Source organism: Solea solea, chromosome 7 (assembly GCF_958295425.1).
Source record: "Solea solea chromosome 7, fSolSol10.1, whole genome shotgun sequence".
Taxonomy (NCBI): Eukaryota; Metazoa; Chordata; class Actinopteri; order Pleuronectiformes; family Soleidae; genus Solea; species Solea solea.
In genome coordinates, this window is record NC_081140.1 from 23,653,095 (window position 1) to 23,678,085 (window position 24,991).

Sequence of the window (24,991 nt, forward strand, 5' to 3'; positions counted from 1 at the left end):
GTTCTACCCCAATGACTCAATGTTCCTGTTCACAAATGCACAGTCACTCAAGTGGTTGCGTGTGGCTAGACACAGTTGCATATTGCTGCTTCAAGTTAAGTCACAGGAAATATTATCAGGTTAAACATAAGTATAATGAGCACATTTCAACTGTTAAATGATACAATTGGCCCCATCAATCCTCCCTTTGGTCATACTATGACCGCACACACACACACAAGTAAATCCACATTTTTCATAACATTCATAAATAAGACAATGAGCTGTTTTTGTGGTACATAGACATCAGGAACCTAATCAGGCAATGGAATCATATCAGGTGTATCACTATACTGTACAGAAGTTTGATCAAGTTGTGATGCACAGCTATAGACCTAACTTCCACAAACAATATAAACTGATTCAGGTAGTGGTTTATTCATGAAATTGTGATGTACACCCTGCAGTTTGGATGGAGTGTGCACTTCTGTCTTCAGGTCTTGCACAAATGCCAATGTCAAAGCCAGCTATTGCCCAAAGATGGACGCAGTGTTTGACACCCATCAGAGGGTGGACAGGAATTGGGTGTTGGTTGTTTGTACTTTGTTTGGTTATCTTTACTCTGAGGTCCAGATGGGGTGATGCTGGAGCCGTATTTTGTCCCCAATCCGGTATCCAGTGAAGACCTGGGCTTCAGGGAAGTACAGCTTCTCAACATGCATGAGTCGGGGAAAAATATCCTCAGGTTAAAAACAAGTATTTAAGCAAAGTTGAACAACTCACCAATAAATTATACAATTTTCCTTCTCAAGAATAAACCTGTATGGGTAAAGCACTGTGATGGGTGTGGCCTCTCTCTGCCTCAGTCTGCCTGTACATGTGGTTCATATCACTTCCTCTGCTGTACAATGAGGATGACAGCAGCTTTGTGAACCTGTCAGCAGGACCCTGGGACTCCTAGAAACCCATGTGCTCTTATTCAGCTTTGTGTCTTCTTCTGGGTTTTGGTAAGTACTTTTTTCTTTTTTTCTCACTGGTCTGATTTATATTGTAAAGCGGTGAAGTAGAGCAGTAGAGCAGACTCTACCCAGGTGAAAGATGGAAAGCGGTAAGTGAAACCTGCAGTGCTGGTTTGTGTCATTGTGTCTCTGGCCGTTAGTAAGGCTTTTAAACCACATTTTAATGAGTCACACGTTGCATACTTGCCACAGTCGTCCTGTGAATCTGTCTAACACATTTGAAAGATCTTGTATGAAATAGGACAGTGACACGCACAAACACACAGTTCATGATTCAACAGACCTCAGGTGCATTCATTTATTTTTCACCTGTGAACTTCCCCTAGGGGGGTTTTCTCTCCTTTGGTTTTTGGAATAAGCCTGTCTGCCTAATGAGACACTGGAGAGAAGGATGTGGCCATGAGCACCTCACCAGAGTGTAAGATAATATCACCTCAGGCCAATTCAAATTTGTTTTTTATTAAAATAAAGCAACATTTTGTACACATTAGTGCTGATGTTATTTGCCCTGCCATCACTACCTTTACCAAGTTTACTCAGTTTTTTGTTTTTTTTCTCCACACAGATTCACACGAAGGTGTATATCAGTGTCTTCTTAACCTCGATCACAAAACAAAAGGAGCTCCATGATGCTGTTTTCATCCAGGAGATACACAAGAATGGACACCAGTAGATCCTTACATTTTATGATGTAACAGGGACGTCTGCAGCACTCAAGGCACTCAAAAAAGGTAATAAATCATCACCATATATATATATATATTCTTTTTTTTAAGAAATTACATGTGAGGATATGACTACACTGATATGAATGAGAATGGGGATATTGTAAGATTGGATCAACATGGGATGAGTTTCATTAAAGAGGTGCAGGTGCACAAAAAGCTCCAAGTTGGAAGGTTACAGCATTGTCAAAGCTTATCTCTGCCATCACTCAACTGATCAGTATAGAGATATTTCATTGTCTTTGCACGTGTGTCACACCTATTCTTGGCCTCGGCTGACTACAGCCGGGCATTTCCTGGCAATTGTCAGCACACTTCGGAAGATTAATGGCACTGTTGCCCATCGCGCAACCAGTTTTACAAGAATGCAGCAGCTTTTTTTTTAATATATTGTCATTGTGCGTATCCAAATCATTGTGCACCTTCCCACACCTCTAGAAACCAACTTCTGAAACTATTTTCTCACGATTTATTTGTCCGGCCTTAAATGCATCAATTTGTGACTGCGGTAACTATTTCCTTCAAAGCATAAATGCAGATACCAGTGGAATGTTTCCATCAAAAATCCAATCTAGATCAAGGGCTGGGGTACCCCTGAGCAAGGTACCCGATCCCCATTGTTACATGGACTACAGCTGAAACAATTACTGAATTAATCGATTATTAATAACTATTTTGATGATCGGTTCATTGGTTTGAAGCTTTTTTCATGATCATGATTGTTTCAGCGTCTGAAATGTGATTATTTTCTTCATTTCTTTGCTCCATATAACAAAGAAATGATTGAAAGTGAATCATTTTGGTTTGTGGACAAAAACAAGACATTCGAGAAAATCATCGTTTCCAGGTTTGACATACACTGATCAACATTTTCTGACATTTTATGGACGATTACTCGGGGAAAAAAAAAATTAAACAGATTAATCAATTATGAAAATAATCGTTTAATCATATTGACCTCAGCTACAGGGGGCCACAATGGGAGGGTTGTGTCAGGAAGAGCATCCAGCGTGAAATCTCTGCCAAATCAAATCGATAAATAAAGAAACCCAAACTCACTTAGCTTAAGATTCATTCAGACAGAAACATGTCGACCACTTTTTGTGGTTTTCCTCAGAGGGGTTTTCCTGTTTCATACGGGATGTCAGACAGCAGCAGACAGTAGTGTCTGACAAACCTTAGTGTCCGGAACTGAGCTCACGACACAGTATATTCTCATTATACTTGTGATTATCAAGCAGTCACGGGGTCACACGTCTCCTCAAATACACTATATACAAAACAATATCCTCTAGAAATCTGCAAACATATGGATTTTTTAAGGATTATTTTATGAGTTTTAAATGAGTTGGAAGGTCAGCTCCTCTGCACTGCAGACTCTTTTATATCCTTTATAGTTCTAGCGTTTCCTCTTGATGTTATCTTCTTTTTTTTTTTAAAACAAGGCTTCTATTGTGAAATACGTGCAGGACCTCACGTAACCTCAGCCTTACCTTAAAACATGTCCTCTCTCATGTGAAATAAAATGTAATAATTTACATTATGTGACCGTGTAAATGTGACCACGCACACACACACACACACACAGTCAGAAGAGCAAACAATACAATGTTTCAAGGATTTAGATACAGATTAAAATATTACCGCCATATGCACGATAAGCAAACATTGTTTCGCTGTTCAATGGAATTCTTTCTTTGCTGTCCACAATGAATGCCAAACAATCTAAAGTCCAAGTTAAAATAATACGCAAATACAAATACAGCATGTTGTACGACTTTGAATCTATACTTGATATAAAAACATTGTCTCCATTGATATACTCTGTAAGCAAAAATGAATGACTTAAACGATTAAAATCAAACATTTTTTGAGAGGATATAGGTAATTATTGTCAAAATCCCCCCCAAAATATAGAGATATATATTAAATATTATTATTAAATAGCAACAGACGGACCAGCCATCAGTTTGAATACCTGTCATGGTACAGGAGCCACTCCCTCTCTCTCCTGGACAGACTTGTTGAGGATTAAACACGAAATGTTGACTGTGAAGTCAAGCAAAAGCCTTTAAATACACGGTTGTTGTGTAACCATGGCCAAGGAACATTTGAAAAACTCCCTTTAAAATGACCATCACACACCAGGAGTTATTTTGGCAATGAAAACAACACACAATGTAAAGTCATTGTGTGTTGTGAATGAAAAAAAGAACTGCAAAAACATTTCCCATAATGATTTCCCACCGCTCTAGTTAAAATCTACACATTTCTTTAAAACATAAGTTCAGTTTTCCTGCTAGTGCCGGTCAGTTATTAAGTCAATTAAGTTACCATATTTTTATTTTATTTCATTTGATGATTTTTGTTGCTTTCACTATATATTTCATCTTTTAAATCCTCAATACAAATGATAGTTTGAAGTGTCCTGTCTCCTTTACAATTGCTCATGTTAATACCTTTTCTAAAACGTTATAAAAAAAACTCCCCTGATGTTTAAAAGATAAGGTAACATAGAGTAAAATACTGTCATTGTTTTTTTTTGTGAATGCCTCTTTTTATTGCGTCTCTACATGAAGTTAATGTTAACAACGTGGGTGAATAAGGATGAGTGTGTTTCCTGGTACAGCAGTTGGAGTTAAAACATCTCGATGTGATTTCCTGGAAAAAAAAACACGCCTGCTAATGATTCATTGACAAGTCATTCATTGTACTTTTTTTTAAGTAATAATTTACAATGCAGTTTGACACTGGCGAACACGACAGGCATGCCAACACAAGACGGGGGGGGGGTGATGATGATGATGATGAAGATGACGACAATACCAAATGTCTGTTGTGTAAAAGAAAATCTGCAGATGACAGTCTGGGAGGGGGGGATTTTACAATTTTCAACTTTTTGCCATAGAAGACAAAAAATTTGGGCACAGAAAAGGCGAAGGAGACACACTGAAGGTGGTGCGTAAGGCTGGGTACTAATTAGAATTTAATTCTTGAGCGATAATTGCATTTCTATGTCAACGCGGCTTAGTGGGATGACAACGGATGCTGCTGTGTCAGGGTAGATTATATAAATTACATTGTTTACATTGTGATATCATCTCTATTATATCAAACAAGGTCTACCACTGCACCACTGTTGTTCTTACTGAAGCTGATCTATTATTACTAACAAGTTTCTTGTTAAGTCTATGTGTTTTTTTTGTTCCTGTTGGCAGGTTCAGGAGTTGTGTCACCTGCTGGGTGTGTAACCCGAAGACAATAACACTGCGCCGACATCGTCCTCCCTGAAACACAATCCTTCCTTGGAACTGCACACCACACAACTTGCTTGCTGAGCTTAAGGCAATGGGGCGTATTCGTATGGTCACTCTGATGGCAATGCTTATCACTTTATTCCTGATCTTTTACGCAAGTCTTCACCTGGAAACGTCTTCCAGTTACAGGATTGACCAGAGATATGTTACCCGCAATTACCTGGACAACAATTATGAAATGGAAGCCACCTTGGAGACAGAGAGCATCACCCGAGCTCAACCCAAAGTCTACAATGTGTCAGAAGACTTCAAAAAGCTAATACCTGACAATAAAGCGTACTGGAACCGTATGCTGCACTTCGGTCTCAGAAGCCAGGATAACGGCAAACGCCTTTTCCCAGACAACATGGACTGCAACAAGGCGAATCGAGAGTATATGCAGCTCAATCTGCATGACATCAATAAATACCCTGCCTTATTCCAGGACTTTTTGTTGCTTATGAACTGCAGGATCTTTCCAGTCATCATCAATCCGCCTGCCAAGTGCATCTCCAGAAAAGGGGATAGAAAGCACAAGACCACCCTGCTGTTGGCCATCAAGTCAACCCCTTGGAACTTTGTGCAGAGACAAGTGGTGCGGGAGACATGGGGACAAGAGATAGAATACGAGGGAGGAGTGATCGTGAAGACACTGTTTCTCCTGGGTACAACCTCGCAGGACTCACCTGACCTCAGCTCATTGCTGGCATTTGAAGCGAAACGTTTTGGGGACATCTTGCAGTGGGAATTCCAAGAGTCCTTCTTTAACCTGACACTTAAAATGAACCTGTTCCTCCGCTGGACACAGACAAACTGTCCTCATGTCTCCTTTGTCTTCAGCGGGGATGACGACGTATTTGTCAACACCCCAGCTTTGGCCTCTTACCTGCAGTCTCTGAATCCTTCTAAAGCAGACCAACTGTACGTGGGACACATCTTAAGTAGCGCAAGTCCCATAAGAGACCCCAAAAACAAGTACTACATTCCCATGAGCTACTATGATGGCCCGTACCCTCTATACGCTGGTGGGGGTGGCTTCATCATCTCTGGAGCGTTGTTGCACCCTCTGTATATTATTTCACAAGTGATTCCTTTCTTCCCCATCGACGACGTCTACACCGGGATGTGTGCTAAGGCTCTGGGAATCATTCCCGAGGAACACAAAGACTTCCACACCTTTGACATCAGGGAGCAAGACCGCGAGGATCTGTGTGTGCACAAGAAACTTATTCTGATCCACCAGCGCTTGCCAAAGGAGATGAAGAGGCTGTGGAGGGGCATTCACAGCCCCTTGTTGACATGTTGAAAAAGGTGCCACTGTAGCAGGAGGATTAGCAAGTGGTCGTTTTGCAAAGGCGAGCATGAGAGATAAGTTCAAGTTATAAAACGGGTGAGTTTCATCGAGAGTTTTGGTCCATCATTTGTCAACTGTTGAGGTGTTAACGCAAAACTCACCCCCTAAACCTGAGGTGTAAAACCTGTGGGTTTATTTACAAATATAAATTTATAATGTGAGTTTTTTTTTTTTTTCCCCCAGTAAGGTTTTTTTTTGTTGCATCATACAAATTCCATGTCAACACAGACCCTTTTATTTTGAAATTCTGTGGTTCTTTCGTTCTTATTATTACTTACCAAACAATTCACACACTGAGCAAACACTGAGAGAGGAAGAAATCTCGGACAGAACCAGACTCAAAGATGTGCGGCCATCTGCCACGACTGATTGGGGTGAAAGGAAAAATGGGGGACAGGAGAGAGGAAGGGCAAGAGGGATGTAGAGATGTGAGGTAGAGACAGAAGAAAGAGACCAGGAGCAGTTGTACCAAGTTATAAGTTTAGACAAGGCAGTCCTGAATCATGACATGTTTATAGTACTACAATGTCATTAATATATTGATTGTTGATAAAACGATGTGCTCCGGTCATGCAGGAAGTCCTGAACGATTCTGTGAACAAATGTTTTTAAGGAACTGATTCTAATAATTCAGTTACACCAAAAACAACTGCTTCACAAGTCGCTAGTTACTAGGCTGTGTGTTTGCATCGTGTTTATAAAACAACGTCACGGCAGCTTCACGCAGCCGACGTATCACACTTAAAAGGCGTCCACGCTCCCGTGGTGCTCCCTCATACCTCCTCCTCCTCCTCCTCCACCCAAAATTAGGCATTGGGTGGAGTTACCCACAGGGTGTCCAATTCCATATCTCACTTAGTTATGCTTTAACATACTTTGCCGTTCTTGTGATCGCAAATGTGAAGACTGGGACAGACGCGCTCAATTCATAGGTTTCAAGTTCACATTTAAAGCTTAAACCCAAACAATACAATGTATCTGAGCACAAAAAAACAACAACCCCATACACATCTTTAAAATAATTAAAATTATAAGCTATAAATAAATAATGATGAACCGTTCCATAGTTCATAGTATCACTTCTCATCACTTCTGGTATTGAATTATCTCGTATTTAAAAATACGAGATAATTGCTTTTATTTATATGGCATCAGTGATGATAATGTTCATTAAGTTGCGGCTCCTTTTTGAACATATGCACCATGTGATATATCATTTGTGCTACTTGAATGTGTAATGTTTTGTTGTGTTTCATTGTGCTCCTCGTGTTTAATTTTTCCTCGCCTGTCGTTTGTGTACATATTTTTCAAACCTGTGAAAGACCTTGTCATGACGGAAACAACTCGCATTACATTTGTCATTTCACTCTCTGCTCTTTTCATTCTATGATGGGGGCTTGAAAACAAAAGGACCAGCACCAAAGGGACTAGCAGCTGCACGTTCATTCATACAATGCTCCCTCGTCTCGCAGTTATCTTTTGTAAATATTGTTTTGCAATGTTTTTCTTGTTTTTTTTTTTAAAGTGTCTAAAATTTAAGGAGGTTGGCTTGTTTTTTATTCTTCTTCTTCCTCTAAAATTAAAATAAACGTAAAAAAATGTTTGAGTTTATGATCTGACAATGATTTCCCTTCCAAAAAAGCTTTTCTGTTCATAGTCTGCACAGAATTTGCATCATGGCAGTGATTCAGTATTACAATTTTTCTTGTGACTGTAATTTTATAAAATATTTTGAGCTGAAAAGGAGATGTGGAGTTTCCCCCAACCATTTACTTTTGATTTACAAACCACTTCAAAAATGATTAGAGGAGACAGATATGGCTGTAAATGAGTCACTACATTACACGCACACACACATTGGAGCACATTTGTGTGTAATGTAGTGACTCATTTGACTCAATTGCTATTGATTTTGTAATTTGGGTCACAGGAGTTTACCATCTTTGAATAAGCGGGTTCCCCATAAAGTTTGTGAAGAAATATAGTGCTTCAAAAACGTTATTAGTAATTACCAAATAATGTTTACAACTGTATGTAGATGCTCTTTAACCAAAATTATATTTGTAATGCTAAAAAATAAAAAAATATTATCATCCATTTTTAAATGCAGTGTTTTTACAAAAAAACTATCAAAGCACATAAATATTTCTTGATTAAGATGTCAATGTTATGCTTGATAAAAAGGTGAATTCCGTTTGTTATTTGGCAAATAAATAACATTTTTGAAAGTGTTTTTATGACCGGTGGTCTAATATTTTTTTTAAGCACTGTATATCCAAGGTATTAAAACACCTTCACAAGACTGTTTATAATAGGTTTGCCTCTGCTTTAGCATGAAATTGTTTATTTTTATTCATCTTTAAAGATGCATTTTAACATATTGTGATTGATGCACAACTGGAATTTGATTTTTCCAGTTTGTCGGAACACTTGAAAACAAATAATAACATTTAAACAGTAGAGGAAACCATGCAGCCCGTCAAAGCTTTCACTGTTGGGACATAATTTGTAAAGTTTGTGAGCTATGAGCCTCAGGTGACATTAAGGTTTAGGTTTAAATCAAAACGAAATAATAAAACTTAGGTTACCATAGTTTATTTTCTACAAACACCAAACATGTAACAGGAGCTGGGTGGCTATACAGTTCTGATATTTAGTGTCGTAACATGATACAAACCCATCAAAAATCTGTGCACTTGGAACCGTTAAAACAGGTTTAAGTTAGATCAGTCACCTCAGAGCTACACAAGGAAACCTGGGACATAATTTGTAAAGTTTGTGAGCTATGAGCCTCAGGTGACATTAAGGTTTAGGTTTAAATCAAAACGAAATAATAAAACTTAGGTTACCATAGTTTATTTTCTACAAACACCAAACATGTAACAGGAGCTGGGTGGCTATACAGTTCTGATATTTAGTGTCGTAACATGATACAATCCCATCAAAAATCTGTGCACTTGGAACCGTTAAAACAGGTTTAAGTTAGATCAGTCACCTCAGAGCTACACAGGGAAACCTGGTCAATACCATATACACTGAAGCAGAACAGTACAGGGGGAGAAGCATATACAACACATGTGAATCTCCACCGCTTATTGCTTGACTTGTGTGGTTAGTTTTATCTGGATAATGTAGTCACACTGCAGCAGAAACAAGATTTGAGATCAAAGTGGGATTTTAGGATGCATAGAAAATAGGAAATCTAATAACCAAAGGCACCAAAACCCAGAGGTATGAAGTACAATATTTTTCAGGAAGCACGGTCTGCAGAAAGAAATTCTGAGATTCTATCAAAACAACGTCTTTACAGTCGTTATTAAAAAGGTGTGCAACATCTTTTTCTCGTCTCACCACCAAACCATTTCTGAATTATTTCACCACAGAGCAAAACACCAACAACAACCCTTCCCCAAAATTCCTAGTCAGGGCCATTATTTATCATACAGGTCAAGCGGGTAGTGCTCTTTGTACTGCTGCACGTGCTTAAACATGGCCTGTCTCTGCTTGTCCAGGTTGGGCGTCATCTCATGGTACACGTCTGTGAACATTAGTTCCGGATTCGGCTTCAGGCGCTTCTCGGCCTTCTCGAACGCCTCCATCACCTTCTTGCGCGACTGCTTCCTCCAGGTCCTCTCGTCATCTTCGCTCCACCAGCCGCGGGTCGACATGTAATGCCTGAGCCTGGAGATGGGGTGGTCCTGCTTGTCCCAGTAGTTCACCTCGTCCACCGAGCGATAAGCCGAGCTGTCGTCGCTCGTGCTGTGGTGGCCAATTCTGGAGGAGAAACAGAATTATCTTTCTTCAATTAACGGCTCGACTCTGCACGGTTTGATTGGTTTTCCATTACAATATAGTACCTCCTCAACGTGGTCGTCACAGCACGGCTGCATGAAACTGCCAGGACTTGTATACGCGGCACACACAAACTAGTAACTTGTAAAGCAGTTGTTTTCAATGCAACTGAATCATTACAATCAGCTAATTGAAAAGATTTGTTCAGTACTTGTCGCTCACGAACGCCTGGGTTTCAGCCGTGCTGTCGCAAAATACACCAGACTACTGTAAAATACTGAGAACTTCCCTGGTAATTGAAGATTAATCCCTGTTTTTAGAATTATTAAGCCTTTTTAACTGATCTACAGTTTGGCATTGTTTGGTTTTATTCTTGTGCCTCTTCCTGTGACGGCACTCTGACCAATCAGTGCGCTGCAGTCTGATGGCGTCACACACAGCATCAGCTCAGCGCGCTTGGAACCCGGTCTGAACAGGTACTAAAAAAAGTAGAGACGTGCTTGTGGAAGCGAGGGGGGAACGGAGCAATTGTCAATAACAATAAAACTGTCGGTTTTGTATCCTGTTGATTTTGTACCAATGAGGAGAATCTCTGTTTTGTTACTGTTTAATTTGAGGAAATTTGAAGAGAACCAGGATTTTACTTCTCAACCCGTAAAAGCAAAGGCAAATGTATCCGACAGTGACACAACAGAGCCGTCAAACAACTAACCTGTAGGTCATTGCTTCTATGAGGAAGGGCTGGTTCTCTGCCACAGCCCGGCGCCGAGCTTCCTTTGTGGCGTTGTACACAGCGAACACATCGTTGCCATCGACGCGGATGGACAACATGCCGTAACCCGGACCACGAGCAGCTGTTTAGGCAAGAAAGAAAAAAAATGTGGAGTTCATAAGAGTAGCATGGGTCCTGAAATCAGATTCTACAGAAAACACACCACGGATTCTTACCAATGCCGTCTCCCCTGTACTGCTCGTTGGTGGGGGTGGAGATGGCGTAGCCGTTGTTACGACAGAAGAATATCAACGGGCACTCAAGGGTGGCAGAGAAGTTAAAGCCGGCGTGTGCGTCCCCTTCACTGGCCGCTCCCTCTCCAAAATAACAGATCACGGCACGGTTCATGTTTTCTCTCTTTATTGCGTATGCAGCTCCAGCCGCTGAAACAGAACACATGCGACCATTAATATACCCAATATTATAAAAGCTATTGAGTAGGTTTTGGGAGGGGTTAACGCCACACATGTACAGCTCACCCTGAGGAATCTGAGTGGCCAGGGGAGACGAGATGGTGACAAAGTTCAGGTCTTTGGAGCCATAGTGGACGGGCATCTGCCGACCCTTCCCCAAGTCATCGGCGTTGGCGTAGCACTGAGCCATGAACAGATCCAGGGGAAACCCGCGGTACATCAACACTCCTGCGGGGCAGAACACAAAAGGCAGTGTTGTAACTGTTATTAAAGAAAACACTGTTCAGTGTTGCACTTGCTTGGGATGGGACGATACCAACTTTTTGTGTCCAATATCGATAACGCATAATTGAGTATCTACCTATCCATCCATTAGGCCGAAGATGTTAACACATTTATGCTGAGACATTTCAAAGACAATTCTCCAACTGTGTAACAAATATTGTTTTCATGCCCAGCCGTTGCCCCACAGAAACACATTGTAGTCATTTCCACCACCTCACAGCTGCAAACCAGTAATTCTAAAGAAGGAAATTCCCCTTTGTCATCCATAAGGACTCATTGGCATGTGGACGAGCCAGTTAGAAGATGATCTGCTCTAGTGACAATGAAGAGTACAAAGAGACCCCATCATTATTTAAGCACATTTTTCACATTCAGCTTCTATGGTCATGCTGAAAGCCTGTTTGCTTTGCTTGTGTTCATCTTAAACGTGGGTGCGTTAGCTGCACTTCTTTTGTATCAGACACAATTTCATTCTGACAAACTCGTTTGGCAAGAAAAAAAAACCCAGGACAGGCTTTTCTATACACTACCGTCATACTACTGTGATGTTAAAACATAGTGTTTTTTTTTGCATTGCATTGCCCCTGACAAATAAAAAAAAAAAAAATAAAACATTTGGAACATTTGCCCAATGTCAACATACAATACCCGAGTACAAGAACGGGTAGTGACCTGTAAAATATTTAGATTATAGATTGTAGAATTCCTTACAATTATCATTAAACAGCTATATTTTGTCAGTTCCGAATTACGCGTTTACTTTTTTGACAATGCCCCCGACAGAGGAGATGCTGAGATTAAAGTGTGTCAGATTAACATCGATACATAGGGCTGCCACGTGGAGAAAGATAATCTGACAATGATAATGTGATAATTCCACAGTGTCAGTACATTCCTTTGGAGCAGGAACACAAAGTCTCTGCAACTTCCTCCTGCACACTGATGTCAGCGTATTAATTACTGGTGAAACTGATCACTGAACATGTTTACAGTTTCATCCTAACAGCGATGACATGCTGTTGTGAACTGCTGAATGATTTCTTCAGACTATGCTTCATTACTGCGACAAAGTGCATGAGATTAAACTGTACTCTCCGGACTCATCCCCTCTCTGATGTGTGATCAATCAATAAAGTTTCAACTTGTTTAAGGGAAATGACAGTGAGTTACAATGGAGATCCCAAACACATGAAGACATCAAGTGGTAGAAATTGAATACCCAATGTACCGAGTACTGAGTAAAATAAAATTATCCAAGTACTTGAGTGGATTGATCCTTACCAGCTTCTCTGTATTGACCAAAGACAAGGTCATTCTGGTCAAGAGCAGCAGCACTTCCAATGTGTGTCCCTTCCTCGCCATAGTTGGTCATGTAGAAGGAGATTCGACCCTGGAGCAGATACAGGACAACACTTGTTTTTTTAATAGTGGTGTTGATTTTCTCTTGTTTAAAAAGGAAGTGCAAGGGAAAAAAAAAAAACATACCTGTCTCTGAGACTCATACAGAATTCGGTCCATTGTATTCAGCATAGTCATCTTCTGATAAAAGTTCAGAACTGTTTCTTTAGAGAGCTGAGGGGAGCAGAAACAAAAACACTATTAACTGCAGTTGATGTTTAAGTGCCATTACTAACACTAAGGTGAAAACAAGGCAGGGTGATTGTACCTGAGGGTCTTGAGAGGGGTTTATGATATTTCCCTGCCTGTCCATCACTCGGTACACTGGGATCCCGGAGATGACATTGGGCTGGATGAACTCAAGCTCATCCACAAACTCAGCTGATGCTCCAGGGAACTGAGGCTTTTCCAGTGATGAGTCAAAGGGTTCCTGCTGGTGTACCGCCTGACACATGGAATAAAACCAATTATATATTTACAACCGATAAGGCTTATTCTATGTCTGACGCCAGTTTTGTTTGTCCCACATATTTGGCCAATATTCCTTTTTTCCACCATCTGATAAAATGCAACTGTTTAATTATAACAAATACAAAATACCTTTTTTAACTTCTGCAACCAGTTATTGAACAACACTAATGGTTTGTTTCTCTAATCTACATTGTGTATTTTTAATAAAGCAAATGCACCACCCCCTCCACACACACACCTGTTCAATAGTAGTCAATATATTAATGTATGTGACTCTACAGTGCTGATACAAATGTGGTCACAGTTCCGACCACAATAGTTTATTATTTATGCAGTACAACAGGAAGTAACCTCAGGTTAGCAGTATATTTTTCTTGTGAGAGAAAAACCCTTCCAATTCTGCAAAAGACAAGTCAAAACTAAAAATACAACAATCATGTATTTATGTACTCTCGTTGCTAAAACATTTATTAATCCCTAGTTAAAAGTAAAACCATTTTTAATGAATTACTAATTTAACCGGCAACTTTTATTTTGATAATCAATGAATAGTTGGCGTGTTTTTTTTAAAATACGTTTTCAGATTTTTCAGCTTCTTACATTTTTTTCCACTGTTTATTTGTTCCATATAACAAAGTAATCATTCAAACGGAATACTTTTTGAGAACATCATATCCAGGTTTGAAAAACACTGATGAACATTTTCTGACATTTTACAGTCTTACTATTACTCAATCAAGTAAATAATCAACAGATTACTCAAAAAAGTAAAGAAAACATAAAGAAAACAATCACTAATTGCAGCCCTAATGTAGATACAATTATGACTTGAAATATACATAAAAATTAATGTACATGCCTTGTCACAGTATTTTGTACTGCACATGGTTAACTTTTTTAATATATGAACTATATTTTTCTACTTATGTCCGTACATATTATTTGTTTGCATTATATGTATGTAAATTGTTTTTACAGTAACCGGTTGGCATCGCACACACAGACACAAATAACAGCAACTTATAATAGAAAACAAATCTATATACAACAATGAAGACAACTGAAATGTTTCTATTTCTGAACATGACATTGTTTTAGTAAAACTTCAAGTAAAACTTTAACTTGAGCTCACACCCCTTTCTTCGACCAATGGGATAGTAGCTAACTGACTTTAGCCAAATAGCTAGCTGAGCCTGACCACAGTCACACCAGGAAGTGCAAGGTCACACTGTGCGTTATATTGTTAAAAAACCCAAATTGAAACTCAAGATTAAATACGTTGAGTCGCACAATCCAAATGTAATTACATCCACGTCTTTTGCTGGAGTGTTGAGAGCTAAGCTAACGAGCTCGCAGTTAGCTCCTGCGCGACGCTGAAGTTCGTTTCTGATTCGATAATCTCAAGGAAACTTGATCATTTAAAAAAAAAACCCTTCTTAACAATCGGGTTATGACCAGTATCAGCTCATATGTTTAAATATAGGTATGTAATAATTTTAAAGACGTCAAATGCCGTTTAAAACAGTTTCGGTGCTACTTATGTCTGTGTTTATTGACGAACGAGCCAGAAGCCGACTTCAGCGTCTTAATCCAGCAGCTAAAGCGACCTTCCACGTTATTCGGCTAACGTTAGCCCCGTAGAGCTACAGCCGCTTTCCCTCCGTGTGAAACTCACGCTGACTCTGAAGGCTCTGTGGTGCTGCAGCAGCCTCGCTGCCCTCAGCCCTGCAGTCTGACGAACAGCGTGGGAACACAGTCCGTACATTTTGTGGATGCCGCTCACAGTCACCGCCGCCATCTGCACAGGCCGCAACAGTCGATGCCTTTATTCAGTCGCTTCTCTCCGAAGCTCGTTAGAAATGTGTCTGTCAGACTCTTCGCTAAATATCACAATTACACGACACAATGAGCTGGCATCGACCGTTCTGTCACTTTTCGGCTTTAGACACCGCTACTCCATCCACAGCTGTACTTCACAGCTCACCAAAGTGAAGACTTCCGGTTAGAACTTCAAAATAAAAATCCAAACGCGTTGTAGATGTAACGTCATTCTTGTCAAAACTAGTTTCAAACATTTGCAATTCAGTTTTTACTAGTCAAAATTAATTAAATGATTAAATGTTAAGACTGCTTGCCATATCACAGAATATTCTCGCAGTGTGAAAAATAGTAAAGAAAGGTCCAGTTACAAAAATAGGCATATTTGCCAAATGTTTCAACAGACAAACTTGTATCCAGGGAGTGTTTCATAAACGTTGAGCATGCTGATTTAAAGTGAGTCAAACCCTTGATACACAAAAACAGAATTATAAATAACATATTAACCAAAAATACCTATTAACATGAGTTTGACTGATTTGAATTGTTTTTTTGTAGCCATCCATGTCCCTCTTATAACAAACAAATAAATGATTGTCAATAGATGTTGGACTGAAAGACTAACACTTCCATTGCATTGCCTGTGCCCACAAATATAGTATATAACTGTAAAATAAACAGTTGTGTTGTTTTTGGGTAAAATTACACATATGTTAAACCTTCCAAAAATGTATATAGCGCTTTTAGTCAGAGAACACACAGAACTGGAAATAACCTTCACTTTCAGGTTTATTACAAAACAATATCAAGTTAAGTTCATAGATCATATAGAAAAATGGACACAGTCTTCAGATATTCTGGTTGAGGCCAACCAGGGAGTAACAATTTAAAGAATAGCCACCACGGGGTGACTAAAACGGTTGCAAAAATAACTTTATTTACAACATCAGTAAACATTTTCCTGAGGAGTTAATGGTCTCCTTCCATAAAATATGTACATTTTGTAAATAATGTTCCCATTTAAAAATAGACAGTTACACACAGTACATACGAGTGGGCACCAGCATGATTGACAGCTCGAATCATCAAATAGATTCCTGGTTACAGGTGACGCCTGTGAATATCCGTTGCTCTGGTAGTTGGTGCAAACTACAGCCACGTAAAAAGTTTTTTCTGGGTTTGTAAAAGATGCCATTTTGCAATGTCCTTGTGTGGGCAGGATGTATTTACCTTTACGCAGGGACAATGCCATGTGTGTTTTTTATTGTCATACGTCACTACAACCCTGCCTAAACTGCAGAAGTGAGATATTGTGGGCTCGTGCACAGAGAGACAAATCTGATCTTGAGAACCATCGTGTTCCACCAACACACACAAAGCTGCATGAGCTTCCTCTGCTTCTTTTTGCCTGTTTTTGCAAATTGCCACTGTGGACTTGGTGAAAAACTTGCACTCCAACAATTCCTCAAGGACCTCATGTTTGAGTATTTCCTCAGTAGCAGTGTTGATACCGTAATCGAGTGAATAGCCCAGGCCGACTGCTTCCTTGGGTGATTTGGGAGGCTCCGACGGTTTGCCTGTGGGTAACTGAAAAGATTTTTCTGACAACGTTGGCAACTGGGGTGATGGTGTGGAAGAGTGTGCGTAAAAAGGCTGTACACTCACTGATGTCACGGATGGTGGAAGGCTGTTGGAATGCTCTACACTTACTACAGGTGCAACAGCATCCTTGAGGGGCAAGGACAATGAGGATAGTAAAGCTGAGCTGAGGTTAGCTGGTGGTGGAGGTGAATTTTGACATCTAGACAGATGTGAATATAGGTCTTCTTTGCGTAAGATTGTTATGGCACAATACAAGCAGTGGTAATGACCCCTGTCCCGGCATGGCATGTTGCATCGGCAGATTAACGTATCTGTAATGAAACAAGAATTCAACTTTGAAAAGATAAAACAAAAATGTACTTTACACCCAAAAAACACTCACCAAGCTCATCTACAGACCTCATTATACCAGACTTCAAATCTATGCTAAAGGAAAAAAAAAAAAAAAAAACATTCACATAGCACAACATTTTTAAGAGATACTTCTTGTCAACGTACCCTGGACTTGCACTCCCATTTCAATGTGTCGATTCACGTGCCTCTTACTCGCCTTGTCCTTTGTCGTCCTGAACCTTGGACACAGAGGACAACCAAATAGTGACGGTGTGATGGTTGTTCTGTGGAAAGTAGCTCCTTTTGTTAAGATGGAGAAATGCATCTGAGGGGGGGAAATTTTTAATTCAATTAATTAATTCACTTACTGTTAATCTACAGAATTATAGTATTTAAGGATGTTAGAGGTTGATACAAAGTACAAGTATACATCAGTGGTTCTCAAACTTTATACCAAGTACCACCTGAGGAAATAGAGCTCTCAGAGTAACATTATCTCCAACATTAAAAAACAGTGGTGTAAATAGGCCGAGTACTCTTAATAGTACCAAGACAGAGCCCATATATTTAACGCACCCAAGCAACAAACTACAGCTTTTCCTTGTGGATATTTGCTGATTATAGGGTTAAAGGTTATTCATCATAACACATTTTCCAATTCCACACAAGGTATTGTTGTCCGATACACAACCGTATACAAAGCAGCAACTCCTCTTATTATTTAACAGCCTAAATCAGTGCTTTTCAAACTGTTTATACCAATGTATTTATTCAATTATCGCCAACGTAAAATACAGTGGCGTAAATAGGTTGAAGAAAGTCAGCTACCGACTTTTCACAGGAGACAGATTTAATCCCAATACGATCATTTGCTCTCTCCTCATCATCCTCTTCCTCAAATATACTTCAGACATTGGTATAGTGAAATTAGACTAAGATGGAGCAAGAGATAAGGTGATGAATAGATGTGTGACACGACGACATAAACATAAAGAAAAGTACATTAACAAATATTAATCAACACACCAAGACTAAACATACAATGATATTTACAAAAATGTGTGTATTTGGCAAATAAACAGCGAGGCGACATGATGACTAGGAGTACTGAGACGTGAAGCAGCTAATACCTGCCACAGCCTCGTTTTTTCACATTCAAGACAACTTTAACGACACCTACCCTGGTGGTTATTAATTCAGGCCGAAATTCCCCCAAAAGAAAAAAGTTGTCCTTTTCCTTAAACACGGGGAAACTTATATCATAAGCTTTGACTGCAGGAAGTACAGATTTCCACCATCTTGAATGAAGCCAAGCCGCCGAAGTAAAGTCTTATTTTTATTTCAATTCCGGCAGACGAGACGCTGAAAAGGACAATATTGCCCTCTTCAGGTTACTTTATACAGTTAACGCCCAATAAAAGAGCAAAGTCAAGGAAGATGAGATCGTTTAATATAAAAGAACCACACGTGTGCTTTCAAAAAGAAACAAAACTATGTTTTGTCTTCTCAAATTAAAAAAAAGTAAGCAGGAGAAAATGCATTTTCTGCTGAAAATGGTAGAAAGGTAGAAATGACGAGTGCAACAGTAAAATCCCGGCTACTGTTTGGTTATGACATTAAATCTACAGATTAATAACTCGTAATAACAAATGAAAAGTGTCGTTTTCAAACAAACGTTTACACTCCTCACCGCTTGATGGCGGTAATGCGCCAACACGTTCTATTTGGTTTAAAATTCCACGTAGAAGAAGAGGCAGCAGCTGTAAACAGATGACGTCATCAAGGCGCGGCGAGTCCTCATTTCCTCTCCACGGCGGCGGTGTGATGGAGGCGTGCAACACTTCAGATGTGACTCTCAGAGCGTTTGGATGTGAACACAACTTACTTTCTCGACCCGATGGTTCAGCGTCTTTCGTCCAAGGTAACGACAGAGGAAACACGAGCTAGAGTTTGAAACTCCCCCCAAAAAACAAGCACAGCCTGTTCACCGAACTTTAAACCGTATCCATCCATCTTTCTATCCATCTGTCTATCCTCATGCGACTAACGATTATTTTCACTATCGATTAATCTGTCCATTATTTTTCTCGATTAATCGAGTAATCGTTTGGCCCATAAAATGTCGATCAGTGTTTCTCAAACCTAGAAAGGATGATGCTCTCAAATGTCTTTCTTTTGTCGAAAACCAAAAACTATTCTGTTTTAATGATTTCTTTGTTATATGGAGCAAAGAAACCATAAAATATTCACATTTAAGATGCTGAAAAATCTGAAAACTTGTTTTAATTCCTTAACACGCAAAGCGATTATTCGATTAATCTATTAATAATGGATTAATTGAGTAATTGTTTCAGCCCTAGTCATGTTGTATAAAACTCTGTTAACTTGGCATGGATCGGGATATTTTGGGTCTGACACCGACCCTATACAGTTATTTTACTCGTATAGATATAAGCAAAAAGCATCAAAATATAGGAGCAATATAAACCTTAAGATAAATTAAATTTGTCTAGATACATGTGCAGGGTCCAGAGCTAAAAATAATAATGTAAACATTAATCAAGGTCCGATATACAGTCATTTTTAACTGTAACAAGGCTGTCAGATCCAGATTTGTTTATTTGTCATATATGCAGGTTTTTCACACAGTCAACAATGTAATATACACAAATAACCAATCATTTCACTATTCACAACACTAGAAAAAACTGTAAATGCAAAATTTAAGCAAAAAGCATTAAAAAAAACCCCAAAACAAAACACTTGTGCTCTGTTGCTCCAATCTGCATGTCGTAGTGTATAAGTGTATATAGTGTATAAACTAGATATTACACACATAAAATAGGAAATAGAGAAAATTACACTTTTCAAATAAACTTTTAGATAAAAAAAAAAAAGTTTTCGCTGCAATCATCTAGTTTGAGAACACTGACAGACAAGAATTGGCCAGTGTTGATTATTAAAGATGAAGAAATTAAGGATTTCCATCTAATTATTGTAACTATTGTTTCCCAGTTCCACCCGTACACTAGATATTTGGCCCATCATCCTCACCTATAGCTGCATCTGCCGTGAATGTCCCCCTCTGTCTAGACATTGTTATTATTATTATTGTTGTCTGTATCATGTGGTTCAAAAGATTTGTTGAATAAAGACCTCTCGTTCTTATCTGAAGGAGACACGAGTGTGTATGCTGGAGTGTACGGACCAGCTGAGGTCAAAGTCAGCAAAGAGATCTATGACCGGGCGACATTGGAGGTGTTGATACAGCCTAAAGTGGGATTACCAAGTGAGATGCTTGCTTATCCTCATGCAGATTTATTAGTTTGTTTGTAGTTTGTAGAATTTTGTCATGTGGGTGCTTATTATTTAAAGTCCTACTCAAGACACTTAATACAATGTAATAGGACAAACATTTAATATTTTGTTTGGCAGGATACTGTAGTTATGAAGCATTGTCAATATACATAAATAAATAATATTTATGAATTTTTGACACAGTGCGGAGTAAATGTTTCAAGAAGCCAAAGACAACAGTTTGGGCTATTATTTAGATGCCACTTAAATTTCTCTTTGCTTATCTTCTTCAAGAGCTGTCAAGAGCTATATCATAACAGACCACAAGGTGTAGCAGGTTAGCCAGTAGATTTTCAGTTTATAAATTGTCATATAATGTTCTGTTCATATTTTTTTGTTAAACTGAGCAAAGAAACCAGAAAATATTTGCTTTCCAATTAATCAAAATATTTAGTGATTGATTTAGTAATCGATTAACTGCTGCAGACTTACAACCGCGTGGTTTCTCTCTGTCCCAGGTGTAAGGGAGCGATCGCAGGAGCAGTGTGTGCGAGAAACCTGCGAGGCATCTCTGCTCCTGTCACTTCACCCTCGCTCCTCCCTCACCCTCGTTCTTCAGGTGTTGCACGATGATGGCTCGGTATCCTTCGCCAAAGCTCTTGACCTGCTCTATACTGTGAAAGCTCACTTCTTATGTGCACTTGAAAGCACTGATATGTTCTAGTGACGGTGTCCGTTCTTCCTTACCTGTTCTCCAGCTCTTGTCTTGCTTTTTGAACGCAGCCTGTATGGCGCTCATGGATGCCGGTCTGCCTATGAGCTGCCTCTTCTGTGGAGTGACATGTGCCATCAGTGCAGACGGTCAGATCATCACAGACCCCACTGCTGCTCAGGAAAAGGTAAATCTGATGCTCATGTGACTATTAAAGCTCCAGCTTTTCTTTTCTAAATGCTCTTTAAAGAGCACATGTAGAAAAATGGCTTTGGGGAACCACAGATGTATAGACAGCAACAGATGAACATTATAATTTTAAACCACATTTTTGCATCATAAATACATTTATATTGAGAACCATTTTCTGTTCCATATCAAAACAAACCTTATTTTAATTTTATGAAATATGATTTTAAATATTATTTTGATAGGACCAGCCTCCTACTGACCAAACTAGACACTCAGTGGCAGCCAGGTCATTTGTGTTGGAGCCCCCTGGTCTAAAGCCTCATCACTGCTCAGTATTTAATGCGCAGTGTGATGTATTTAAAAAAGTGTTTTATCATCCAATTGCATGACCTATTGTTTTTCATTACCCCAGAATGAGTCTTTTATATTCATATATGTGTAACTGAAGACTACATAGATACTTCTCCAATGAGGGAGGGATGTTCAGCTTCTACATGCATATCTCATGTCTTCATTCACAGTTCAACCTCCAAAATCTGAAATGAGAGCTGGATTTGACTCGTGGAAAACGTCAATATACAGATTGCCTTAGAAATGATGGAAGTCAAATAGATTCATATGAGGCGGATCAATGTAAAGTTGGGCACTTTTCTCTCCGTAAACACTCACTGTTCCTCTTGTTTTCACTGTCACTAGGAAAGTCGAGCTTTGATGACCTTTGCAGTTGACAGCAGAGACCGCAAAGTACTGATGTCGACAACCAAAGGATCATTTTCAGTCCACGAGGTAAATATGTTTATTAATATCTCTTTAATGATGACATTTGTTTAAATCAAACCTGTTTTCCAGCTCTTAACTGCTGTTCCTGTTCGAGCTTCTTTCTTTGATTTTCTTCAGGTCTGACGATGTTGGTTATTTTTTACATGTACTGACATCAGACAAATTCTTATTTTGTCCTTTTCTTTTCATGATTATTTTCTCTTCATCTGCAGCTGCAGCAGTGCATAGCAGTCAGCCAGAAAGCATCAGAGAAGATGTTCCAGTTTTACCGGGAGTCTGTCAAACGGCGATACTCCAAAAACCTCTGATTATGAATGAGCTTTTTCTGTTTTCTTTTTTTCCCCACTGATGTTGTAATAAAATATTTACCTCAGACTACCTTTTTGCGTCAACTGAGCCGGTGATTTCACAGGACACGCGACATTTGAAATAAAAGAGCCAAGAAATAAAGATGAAAGTCAAACAAGTGCATTTATTAGGTGATTTTTTTTTTTTCTCAGTTTCATATTTACATTAAACACAAGGATGTGAACCAGGAAAGAACTCAGTCTCTTGTGTTGTAATAAATCTCTTTTGCTACCACCTTTAACCTTTATTTGCTGCGTCCAGTCATTAAATTTCCAGGTGACACAAAGTGAGACAAATCTGACCAGACCCTGTTTAACGCCAGCGTGATCAGTCAAGGTCGTCCATATCAAATGCTCCTGTATAAATCTCTGAATGTGGGAACCCGGCTGTAACAACAAAAGGGATTTTCTCTACATTCATAAATATACTTTTGTTTATTTTATGTGAAGGATTGTCAGACCTGTTACGACATCGTGTGTGGATCGCAGCTGCATCGCATCAACAGTGATAAAACGGACAACGCTTTAAGTCGTAGTGATCTACCAGCACAGTCATGATACACGGAAACAGAAAAAGCAATGCAGTGATTTAAATTGTTCCTATGGACTCTACAAAACTATACATCTACATCATAAAAAATGTCTACATTTACCATGTGGCCACATTAGTTCAAAAATGTATTTGTTGATGGCACATTTAAGCTCATTTAAGCTTTTCGTCTTTTTCTTCTGTCAAAGCTGCTCTCAGTGATTCAGGGATTGAAGCTTGGAGCAACAAAACGCACCATGCAGAATTCTGACGGGACCAAAAACGGAGATTTTAATGACTCATGCATTGCAGGGCCAAGCAGTCACACTTTTACTTTTTCTAAACATTTCCTTTTTTCCCCTCACCAATGACGCCTTAAACTTTGTTTACATGATTTCACATAACAGGACTGTACTGCACAAAGCAAGTTCCTGGAGGATTCCAGGAAAGGGAGGCTTTGAGAAAACAGCAGAAGCTATATTTGTGGAGCAGCACATTTATTTCTATTTATGGAAAAGCTTTCAACAGGATTTTCCTCCAGAGTTTCTCCAATATTTTTGGCACTTTTTCTTGCAGATCTGCAACTTCTATCTAGTATTTCTTTTTACCAGCAATTTAAATGCAGAGCACTGTATTAGGGTATTTTATATTTGAAGCCAGTCACACCATGACTTAGCATTTCATTTTAAAAACCTTCAGTTATTTTATAATATATATTTAGACATTATATATATAATGTCTAAATATATTTACTTTTCATTTATTTTTGTGTGTTTCAACAAAAAGATTCCTATTGGACTTGGCATGGACAAAGCAGAGTCAAAGTCTCTTCTGCAGGTGAACGAGGATGTGGGTGATTCATGTACAGTGTGTCACTGCTGGTCCTTCGCTCCGGCCAGAGCAGGGAACAGAATATTTCATCCATTCCATTATGAGTTTTAAAAATAAAGCTCTGAGGAGCTATAAAACTACCACTGCAGCGTTCATCCTGCAAGCGACGGTGCTGACTGAGGCTCTCCAACAGCAAAGTCCGTCAGGATTTAGCCACTGCACCGTCCTTGTTCTGACCTTCCTGTGAATCTGCATCACTGTAAATCCCCCTCCACTTTCCAGGCAGCTGAAGTTAAGTATCTCCCTCTGCCTCTCCATCGTTTTATGACATCTATAGTGTTAAGTTAACATCTGCTTTTGCAGTTTTTCCCCCCCCCCAGTTATGCTTAACATTTGATAACGACTATAGCACAAAATAACAGAAAAACTGGTCATTTAAAGCTACAGTGCGTAACTTTTGGTGATTTTTTGTTGTTTTGCCTCTGTTTGGTGTTGGTGAACAGAAACAATGTAGCGTTATTTGTATGCTGCATCCTTCATTTGAAAAATCAGACCTGACTGAGGGAGCATCTGTGTGTATACAGCACCACTGTAGTGGTACTGGTGGAGTTGGTTGAGCAGAAGATTTCACTTCTGAAACTTTTCAGACACCTCGCTCTACTAGCACAATGTTGCTGTTGCTTTCATCTGTTTTTTTATGAAATAAACTGAATCACTTCCGTGCGCAGCACAGTAATGTTGTGGCGCTTTTCCACTATAAAGTTGTAGCACGGCACGGCTCCAAGCGTGAAGCTAAAATGTGAGGTCGACAGACTGCCGGACACTGATTGGTCAGAGAGTGTCGTCACTGGAAGAGTCATGAGCGCGACGAATCAAATGCCGAACTGTAGATCAGCTAGTAAGACTTAAAAATCCTGAAAACATGCGTTCATCTCCAACATTTAGCAACAAAATTTTTAATTTTTGTATTTAACAGAAGAGTCTGGTGTATTTTGCGTCAGCGCTGCCGAAATCTGGTGATCGTGATCCACATCACAATCCCTTCT

At 39.3% G+C, this 24,991-nt stretch overlaps 4 protein-coding genes across 8 annotated transcripts; 2 read left to right on the forward strand and 2 right to left on the reverse strand.

Annotated features, from left to right (window-relative positions):
- Positions 1 to 12: 12 nt before the first annotated feature.
- b3gnt2l (UDP-GlcNAc:betaGal beta-1,3-N-acetylglucosaminyltransferase 2, like) lies at positions 13 to 8,502 on the forward strand. Of its 4 annotated transcripts, XR_009240896.1 has the most exons (5): positions 13 to 986; positions 1,325 to 1,416; positions 1,564 to 1,729; positions 4,942 to 6,409; positions 7,784 to 8,502. XR_009240896.1 is itself a non-coding variant. In XM_058634025.1 (4 exons), the coding sequence occupies exon 4, from the start codon at positions 5,072 to 5,074 to the stop codon at positions 6,323 to 6,325; it is 1,254 nt and encodes a 417-aa protein (XP_058490008.1). In that variant the 5' UTR covers positions 13 to 986; positions 1,325 to 1,416; positions 1,564 to 1,729; positions 4,942 to 5,071; the 3' UTR covers positions 6,326 to 8,502. The 4 variants fall into 4 exon arrangements, 3 of the variants coding, with proteins under 3 accessions (XP_058490008.1, XP_058490011.1, XP_058490009.1); XM_058634025.1 differs by having other exon boundaries at positions 4,942 to 8,502; XM_058634028.1 differs by having other exon boundaries at positions 1,358 to 1,416; positions 4,942 to 8,502.
- A 450-nt stretch (positions 8,503 to 8,952) lies between these two features.
- bckdha (branched chain keto acid dehydrogenase E1 subunit alpha) lies at positions 8,953 to 15,503 on the reverse strand. Of its 2 annotated transcripts, XM_058634894.1 has the most exons (9): positions 15,404 to 15,502; positions 15,180 to 15,302; positions 13,302 to 13,478; positions 13,121 to 13,207; positions 12,917 to 13,025; positions 11,417 to 11,578; positions 11,114 to 11,320; positions 10,878 to 11,019; positions 8,953 to 10,147 (listed from the first exon to the last, which is right to left on the reverse strand). In XM_058634894.1, exons 1-9 carry the CDS (start codon positions 15,419 to 15,421, stop codon positions 9,805 to 9,807), a joined length of 1,368 nt encoding a protein of 455 aa, XP_058490877.1. In that variant the 5' UTR covers positions 15,422 to 15,502; the 3' UTR covers positions 8,953 to 9,804. The 2 variants fall into 2 exon arrangements, with proteins under 2 accessions (XP_058490877.1, XP_058490878.1); XM_058634895.1 differs by having other exon boundaries at positions 15,180 to 15,503.
- Positions 15,504 to 16,093: 590 nt separating this feature from the next.
- Positions 16,094 to 18,623, reverse strand: LOC131462763 (uncharacterized). The gene is made up of 3 exons (XM_058634268.1): positions 18,438 to 18,623; positions 17,423 to 17,582; positions 16,094 to 17,235 (listed from the first exon to the last, which is right to left on the reverse strand). Exons 2-3 carry the CDS (start codon positions 17,580 to 17,582, stop codon positions 16,472 to 16,474), a joined length of 924 nt encoding a protein of 307 aa, XP_058490251.1. The 5' UTR covers positions 18,438 to 18,623; the 3' UTR covers positions 16,094 to 16,471.
- Positions 18,624 to 19,037: 414 nt separating this feature from the next.
- exosc5 (exosome component 5) lies at positions 19,038 to 22,827 on the forward strand. Its single transcript, XM_058634013.1, has 6 exons — positions 19,038 to 19,178; positions 20,433 to 20,546; positions 21,073 to 21,194; positions 21,313 to 21,453; positions 22,155 to 22,244; positions 22,451 to 22,827. The coding sequence occupies exons 1-6, from the start codon at positions 19,082 to 19,084 to the stop codon at positions 22,544 to 22,546; spliced, it is 660 nt and encodes a 219-aa protein (XP_058489996.1). The 5' UTR covers positions 19,038 to 19,081; the 3' UTR covers positions 22,547 to 22,827.
- The last annotated feature ends 2,164 nt before the right edge of the window (positions 22,828 to 24,991 follow it).